Source organism: Orcinus orca, chromosome 3, assembly GCF_937001465.1.
Source record: "Orcinus orca chromosome 3, mOrcOrc1.1, whole genome shotgun sequence".
Classification (NCBI taxonomy): Eukaryota; Metazoa; Chordata; class Mammalia; order Artiodactyla; family Delphinidae; genus Orcinus; species Orcinus orca.
The window spans coordinates 70,072,920-70,081,692 of NC_064561.1; the positions used below are offsets into that span (position 1 = coordinate 70,072,920).

Below are 8,773 nucleotides of genomic sequence, written 5' to 3' on the forward strand. Positions count from 1 at the left end.
TGCCCCCCCCCATCTCCACAAGAATGTTTTTTCTCTAGCCTTCATCTATTAGACAAGGTAAAAGTAATCATTCTTGCTATGCTCTTGGGAGTTTCAGGCCTGTGCTTGTGCATTCAGTAGGAGGTAATATGCCATGACTATAATGCCTGCTGTAATGAATTTGTACAGTAGATGCTATGGGTTATTCTGAGCTCAGGGCCCAGCCTTCCTTTATTTTTGTTCCAAAACAAGTTTGTTACCCATTCATCTCCTAATGTATGACACTTCATTTTATTTTATTTTTTTATGAATAACTTTTTTATTAACCTTTTAATCATTTAGTTAATTAACCTGTTTTTGTTTTTTGGTTTTTTTAACATCTTTATTGGTGACACTTCATTTTATATTAAGGAAGGTTTAGAATATCTAATGTCCCTTGAATTAATTTCTTGCCAAGCTTTCTTGGGTTAGCTGTGCACCAGTTGCTGGTCTGCACTGCCATTCCTGTGCAAAGTTCCCAGGGGCCCGAATGATACTTGATTTTCAATTTTTCTGCCCCTTTTATAATTTACTTCAATGATTATGCTAAATTTAGAATTCAAATTTAAAATGTGAACAATATCTTTATTTTAATATAACTTTTGTGTGCATAGAAACCATATAAGTAAAAAAGTGTAAGAATACATAGGTGATTATATTACAAAAGGGAGAAAAACTAATGTCTGAATATTGCATTCTGGATAGAGTTCCAGGTATATATATAGTAAAGCTTTAAAGAAACCTATTTCTTAAGCTGAGCAGCTGACCCACCTCAGGGCAATGCTCTCTCCTCACAACCTTAGTATTTTTTGCCAAAAGGCCCAGATTTGAGTAAAGGGGAGCACCGTGAGCGCAGGATCCGGGCATAAGGGCTGTAGTCTGTTGAGCTTTGGCAGGTGGGTGTTCGGGGCAGTAAGTTACGAAGAAATGGTTTCTTCCCTGGGGGCTGTTGGTTTGGTTGCTGGTTTTCCTGGTTGGCACCGAGGCGCTTTTTGGTAGAAGCCTGGCCTTGGAGTTTCAGCACAGTATGATACTGCTCCGCGATGCATGCTGCCTTCTTCCGAAGGTCCAGTTTTACTAGCATCATGTTATTCTGCAGCTCAGCCAGGGTCTGATCCTAAGGAAGATCAACAAAGTTATAGAAAACATTTCTGTCTAATCTATTAGAGAAACAGGAGGGCAAGGTAATACACACTATCCACTACTAGTTACTAAAACTGCTTTTTACAAAGATTAACTCTTTATGGTCAGAGCTTTTAACTGAATAGGAGGGTATTTTCTTTAAGACCCAAACAAATAGCACTGAATAGAAGGACCTTTTCTAACACATCAGGTGGTATGAGCTTGAATGATTTTACCTAACCTCCAAGAGCCTCAGTTCCTAGGTATCAAATAAGCCTAGGATGGTGTTTTTTTTTTCACATTTGAATACATCTGGAATCAGGATGCATTTACTGATGACAGTGTCATAGCTTAATTGTTAGTGTTTTGTCTTACAATTAATTGTTTCTTATAATCTAAGCATCTTGGATGAAATATGATAGTATCTACCTCTCTAGGGTTGTTATATAACAGAAAAAGCCTACAAATTACTTAACATAATGCCTTGTACTTAGTGAATGGTTATTTTGCAAGGAAGAGAAACTCCCCTCACTATAAGATTAGCCTAAAAATCTTTACCTTTCTCTTTCTCACGTATACTCTGAAGTGGGCTGATGGGAGAAAGTAGTATATAGGCTTCCCTAACCTGTTTGATTAAGATGTCATCACATGTGGCCAAGGCTTGGCGAAGTTTTCCTGCTCCAGTGCTGTGGCAACAGGCTCTTTCTGCTGACTGGAGAGACTCACCAAGTTTCTGAAGCTCTGTCCGCAGCAGCCTTATATTCTGAAAAAGGAGGAGTAGGAACCAAATTGTGGCCAAGATCAACCAGTGATCTGGAGGAGTCGGAGAACCATTTGAAGAGAAGTAAAACTAGAAAGGCTAGTCATTTGAATGAGGTAGCCATTCTCTAGGACTGCAGAGAAAACATCTTGTCCTCATATGAACCAGGGATATAGTGTTGGAAATTGCCTTAGGTGAGAGCTTTGGTAACAGAGAAAGGTAATTACCTTCTGGCCCTCCTCTAACTTCTTGTCCACATCAACGATGAAGGGCTTGGCTGAGGGTGGTGGTTCTAACATTTTCTGATATTTCTGCAGCTCTGAGAGAAGGAAACAAAAACCTTACATGTGTAGGCTTTCTAGCCTTGGACTTATCTCTTTAACTGAATTAACAGTAGCTTGCAGCAAACATAACAAGTGATGCTGTGTGCATCCTAGGATGAAAGGTCAGGGGGATGTAGCTTGGAGTTAAGGAAATTATGTTGGAGCTGGCACCAGAAGGCCCAAGTTTGAAGAACAGCTTTTCCCTGAAACTTATGCTTCCTGCCCTGTCTCCTTCCTCACCTTCAGTGGTGGAGTTTAGCTCTGCTTTGCATTGTTGCAGTTTAGCTTTAATCTCCTGGAGCTGCTGGGTGGAGGCAGAAGCCGCCAACCTTTGTGACCGCCGTAGGGACAGTTCTGACACTGATTGTTGATGGGCCACTGGCTGCTGTCTGGCTTCCTTCAAGAGAGCTTCTAGCTCTTCAATCTTCTCATCCCGCTCCTAAGAAGGAAGCAGAGAGCACAATTCCATTCAGAGTCAGACGAACCCTACAGGAATAGATGACTGAACAATGAACAAAAATTTCCGTGATACATGGGCCTCAAAATCCTGTTTGTTAGCACTTACACCATTTCCTGGCCAATCAAACTCTTAATCAATTAATCAAACATAGACTGACAAGTACAAAGCACTAAGGAGACTATAGAAAGGTGAATTACATATTCCTACCCCTATGAGAGTTTATATAATCTGTTTATCTCAGGCAAGTAGCGATGGGAATCTGAGCAGCTAGTTGGGACTGATTTAGGGCAACTCACCTGAAGTTCTTCTTGGTAAAAACTTGTCAGTGATTCCTTGAGGATCGTTAGTTTCTCTTCATACATTTCCTCTAGTAGTTCCTTTTGGGTGTCCAAATGTTCACTGTCAGAGGAGAAGAGAGAAGTGAGTGAAGATTCTGAGGAGTGAGCTTGGAGAGCAGATCTTGAGGCACTACTCCATCCTAGTCTCTGCTTCCCACCATCAGGTCTAAGTGACAGAACAAGAGGGGTTACTCAGCTGGTACCTGCACCACTGTTCCCGCTGTTGCATCTGTTCCACCATCTCATTGCAAATTTCATCACGGAGCTGCATCTCCAGCCTCAACTTTTCCTGCCGTTCTTTCAAAAGCAGTGCTTTCATGGCTCCCACCACCTGTAGAAGCTCCTAGGAGGGAAACACAGGTCAGAGGTCACTAGAAGCCCATGCCCTAAAAAGGCACAGGCCCACCTGGAAGGTAGCATGGAAAATGTATCGCCATCAAGCTGCTGCACCAAAGCTTTCTTGCATTCTCACCTCCTTGCCATATGTGGAGATGTCAACTTCATTTTCAATATCATCATCAAGGCATGGGTCTGTTTTAGCTCCAGTCTCTAAGCTGGGAGATGCCCGCAGACTGTGTTCCTTGATGAATGAATGTAGCGATGGGAATCCCAGTTGCACAGGTGGAGCATGCACAAGCTAGTGAGGGGGAAAAATCTTAACTGAATCCATTACTAGTCCCTAGTAGCTTCCTTAAGTACAGGTACCAGCCCAAAGTGAGCACAGTCATCACACCTATAGCTTCTCACCTGGCTAGTAATGGCTGAGAACTTGGCCACATGAAGGGTCTCATCATAGGTAGATGCACAGGGATTCACATTGACAATCATGCAGGAGCGGCCTCGGCCTGTGAAGAAGCCTTGGAACACTCGAGTCAACTTGCTGTCACGGAAGGGAACCAGGTTCTGCTTTGACCTGGCAGGGAATCAGAGAATAGAGCTGTGAGCAGAACTCCAGCCCTTGGGGGTATCCTAGCACTAGCCCCAGTGATGACCAGGAAGTCTCTTAGCAAACTGCAGAGCTCCAGGCCATCCTGGCTTGCAGTGAAAAGCTTACCGGTTCTGCTGGTTTTGGCGCAGGGCAGTAATACAGCGGCCCAAGGTGTGCAGAGAAGTGTTAATGTTTCCCGCTTCCTTCAGGCGCTCACCACTCTTTTGATCTTTGCAGCGCTCAGAACCAGCCAGATCACAGAGTGATAACCTTGAATGATGGACAGGATCTGACATAAGGATCCCACATGTTATGAGCTTTCTAGCCCTTTGTATAGTTTTAGGGAGGGGAGGACCCATGAAGAATCTCTGTACCCAAGGAAGGAGAGCATGAATCTAACGGAAGTAATTCCCCTGAGGACCACTCTCGTCCCCTCCCCCAATTACCATTTATGGCCAAGAACCCAAATTTCTAAATGGAAAAACTTACTCGCTAATCTTGGGGATTATATCCCCTTCCCCCTGAAGGTGCAGGATCCGGACTGAGAAGATGCTATGACTGGAAGTTAAGAAAGAGAGAAAAGTCACTGCATATCTTCTGTGACCAGGTGGAGGACTAATGTTTTCTGGAACACACTGAAAGAAAGGCTGACTCATAACCCACCAACCTGCGGCTGGAGTTCTGGTTCAGGTGGGTGCTGGCAAAGCTCTGGTTTTTACGACCCACTTTCAGGAGTTTCCAGGCCTCCTCAGCATCCTGAACGTGAATCCAATTGAGATCTGAGAGGCCAAGGAAAGAAGGGCATACATAAGAGGGAAGCACCTAACTCTTTTCCTAGTCTCTCCCAAGGTCCCCTCCAGGGTTCATGCCAGCCTCCCTGCTTTCCCATACCTTTCACGTAGGGATTGCCATTCTGATCCTCACACAGCCGCAGTGTCTGCCTCTTGCGCTGCTGGCTATGTGGTTCTAACAGGTCATAAAGCAGTTCATTGTAGATCTCAAAGAAGGAGATCCAGATGGAGAAGCGAACATCTGCAGGGACACTTACTGGGGCAGTGTCTGGCTGTGCCCATTGGTGACTCGTTTCTGGGGAAGAAGCCAATGTACAGAGCATCAACTCAAGAGTAGTCCATCTCCCCTTTGGCCTGCAGGGGCCTCAGAAGGTGAAGCTCAGGTTGCAACCTCTGGTCTGTACCCCTGGAAGTTTTGGGGAGTAGAGAATAAGTTCCTACTGTTACTTGGCACAGAGCCCAGTCATGGTACATACCATCCAGCTGGCTACTGCTGGTAAACTGACTGGTGGAGGAGAGCCCAGCAATGCCACTGTCAAAGCTGGTGCTGGTACCCATCCGACTTTCAATGTAGACATTCTTCTTCAAGGAGGTGGACAGCTCCTCCTGGAGGAGTCCAGGGATAACATAAGCACAAAACTTTCTGGAGATTTTGTCCCCCATCCCTGCCTCTGTGAACACCAACACTTTACCTCTTGGAGGCCTCCATTTAGCAGGGCTAGTTTCTTCAATTCCTCCTGCCGGATCTGCTTGCTGTCTAGCCACATTACCTCGTTGGAGAGCACAGGCTTCAGATCAGGTGTTGGATGAAGTTGGCCTTGGAGACTATTGAAAATCAGAGCCAGGGACCGGGGCAGGATCCCACCATCCTTGATGGTACCTGGAGGCATGTGAAAGGTGGACAGCTGTAGTAAGTGCTGTTCCCCAACTCAGAGCATCAAAAGGCAAAGACAGTCAGCAGTTCTGTGAGGCCTATTACTCACCTTGAATTGTGTGGGTTTTCCCTGAGTTGGTGACTCCATATGTATAGATGAGCCAGTTCTGTCCTTTAAGTACATCCTTGACCATCTCCTTCACAGTCAGGTTGAAGAAACATTCCTGGCCCACTTCTGGCCCAAAGATCTAGAGACATACCCAATTTCTCAGAGGCCCATCCTTCGTTTCCCACTTTTCTCTGTGCAGAGCCAGTAGAGATACATCCCTTCCTGGGTGGTTGGCTCTGGAGACTACTCAAGCAACTTCTTCCTGCATTGCTGCCAGCTGCTGCCTAAATACTCTCTGCCAGTCCATTTTTCATCCAAATCAACAAATACTTATGGAATGCTATCCACTAAGTCCAATGCTGCACACAAAATGGAACAACATAATGGTCACAAGCATGGGCTTGGGAGATAGATGGATCTACACTCAAGTCCTAACTCTACCAATGACTAGCTACATGGCTTCAGCAACATTATACTCACCGAGCCACAGTATCCTTACCAGGAAATTAGGGACAATGATGATAATAATAACAATAGAGTTGTTGGGAATTAATGCACATACAGTACTCGACACACTGACTAGCACATAACAAGGGTCCCCCAGATTGTAGACCTGCATATATAAGGAGTCACAGTCAAGTAAAAAGCTTTCCTTCTAAAGAGGGAATAAAGTTGCCCCTAGGTATTGGTTCCTTGTTCACATGTCAGTAACTCCATACCTGGGAAAAGGTGAATCTGTGGGTGGCCTGTCCAATTCCTCGCTCATTGCTCTTCTGGGCAAAAGAGTCCTTGGGTGCCTGTAGGGCAAGGGTCTCTATATTCTCAATACGGACACAACCCTGAGAAGGGGGAAAACACAGTTGTCACAGAAGGAAACATTCCTGGGAACCTCTACTGTGCTGTATCATTCCACCTTGAATCCTCCCTCCTCAGAAACTTACCTGATCCTCCTGTCGTTCTAACTCTGAAGATAACAAGGGCCTGACCCTCAGGTATACTTTCACCTTCTCTGTACTATCTTCAGATGGAACCTGTGGCAGAATTCCAGGCCAATATCACAGATTAATCTCAACAGTTACTTCTGAGCAGATGGGCAAATATAGCATATTTCCTGGGAATCATGCTAACACTACCTCTATTCCACCTCATATGACTCTGTGCTATTACTTGGGTTCCATAATCATTCCAACCCACATGGAGTTTTTCAGTACTTAATCACCCTTCCTTGTCTCTTCACTATCCTGAAAACTTGGCTTACCACAGAGTATCTGAGTCAGAACTAGTTAACTGGTATGAAAATCAGTGTGTGATATAGCAAAAGACAGTAGTTAAGCACCCTGAAGGCAGACATACCTGAATTTGAGTCCCAATTTCATCATTTAGTAACTATGAGATCTTGAACAAGTTCTTTAAATTCTTTTCACCTCAGTTTCCTCATCTGTAGAGTGGGGTTAATAATAGCACCCACCACGTTCATTCAACAGATATTTAGAGATCTGTCTACTCTGGCCCAGAAATTCTAAGAGCTCTGGTAGTCCACAGTGAAGAACATTAACAAGGCTCCTGCTCTCATGAAACTTCTACAAAAGGGGAGACTTCTGAGTAGAGTTGTTCTCAACCATGGCCATTTCCCTTTCAAGGGACATTTAGTAATGTCAGGACAGGTTTCCCGGTTGTCACAAATGGTAAGCAGCTACTGACATCTAGTGGGTAGAGGCCAGGAATGCTGCTTAACGTCTTACAACGCACAGGACGGCCCTGTATAACAAAGAATTATCTGGCCCCAAATATCAATAATGCTGCAGCTGAGAAACCTCAGCTCAGCAGAAAGAAAAGCTCCTTAAATGGAAGCTGTGGTTGATATTAAAACCTGAATTTACATTCCACCTACTTAATGGCAATATGACCTTGTGCAAATTATTTAAAATGTCTGGGACTCATGGCGAAGAAGACACAACAATTGCCTTCCCTCATAGGATTAACTGAGAGTATGCATTTGAGGATGTTTCGTTAATGCAATGCAATTAATAGTTTTCTTATGGACACACAACTGTACATTTTTTACTTGTCATGCTCTTAATTTTGAGTTGATCCCTCAAACCCTAGGATTGCTGGATTTTTTATCTCATGCTACTCTGTATGGACAACTAGTAGGCTAAGGATATCACTTTCTGTGCCCAAGCCACTCTTCAACTCCTTTACCTGCTGCTTGTCTTCCAGGGAGGTGGAGATGACAGAGCAGTCTGACAGCAGGTCCTTGCGTACCACAGATCCCAAATCTGCAGCTGTGGACTCAAACATGGGGGAGACTACGACCTCCTCATCCGACAGCAAGCCGGCTGGTGGAGAAAGGATCCCTTGCGACATTTCAGCAGGGGCAGTTTAGGTCTAAAAAGAGACGAGAGTGGGTAGAGAGGAGAACCTTAAGGGATAAAAGGGGCGGCAAATTCTGGGTAAGAAACAATTCCCTGGCCCCAGGACAATCTAGTCTCGCTGCCTGAATTCTTACTCCCTTTTCCCTTAAACTACCAGCAAAGGGGAAGGGAATGAGAGAAAGAGTTAATCATTTAATCCAATCTGAGGCAGCATTTCGGACTGCGAACAGGAATGAACAGATATCCGGCTCCGAAAGCATAAGGCCACGCTCCAAGTAGGGTGCCTCGCTCAACGGTGTCGTGGAGGCGGTGTCAGTAGCCCTAGGCTCCTGCTCCAACCTCGCCCCCCAGGCCCACAGTGAGGACAGTGGTATTAAGAAAAAAAGGGATGGCGGCAGTTCCGCTTTCTGAAAGCCGAATCCGCCAGGGCAAAAGCAAGTACCTCAGCTGGGCTCAAGCACAGCCGCACACTCACCCGAAGACGCCACACTTCTACGGTACCGTCTCACTCTCACTCCGCGGCCGAACCTGGACTTTCCTAGCCTGAGAGCACAACTCCGCCCACGAGGTGCACCTTTGTTACTGATACAATGTTTTAAATTACGCGCTGCTTTCGTTCAGCGAATCAGATAGCGAAATCTGCACCTACCAATCGGCGCAAGGGGGCGGGCGAGA

The 8,773-nt window shown here is 45.2% G+C and overlaps 1 protein-coding gene across 1 annotated transcript; it reads right to left on the bottom strand.

Annotated features, from left to right (window-relative positions):
• Nucleotides 1–264: 264 nt before the first annotated feature.
• KIF20A (kinesin family member 20A) lies at nucleotides 265–8,721 on the bottom strand. The gene is made up of 19 exons (XM_004282076.3): nucleotides 8,574–8,721; nucleotides 7,926–8,111; nucleotides 6,665–6,754; nucleotides 6,443–6,562; nucleotides 5,724–5,862; nucleotides 5,433–5,620; nucleotides 5,217–5,346; nucleotides 4,841–5,035; nucleotides 4,617–4,728; nucleotides 4,439–4,507; nucleotides 4,076–4,219; nucleotides 3,769–3,934; nucleotides 3,494–3,658; nucleotides 3,225–3,364; nucleotides 2,980–3,082; nucleotides 2,464–2,662; nucleotides 2,128–2,219; nucleotides 1,766–1,903; nucleotides 265–1,135 (listed from the first exon to the last, which is right to left on the bottom strand). The coding sequence occupies exons 2-19, from the start codon at nucleotides 8,088–8,090 to the stop codon at nucleotides 818–820; spliced, it is 2,673 nt and encodes an 890-aa protein (XP_004282124.1). The 5' UTR covers nucleotides 8,091–8,111; nucleotides 8,574–8,721; the 3' UTR covers nucleotides 265–817.
• Nucleotides 8,722–8,773: the final 52 nt, after the last annotated feature.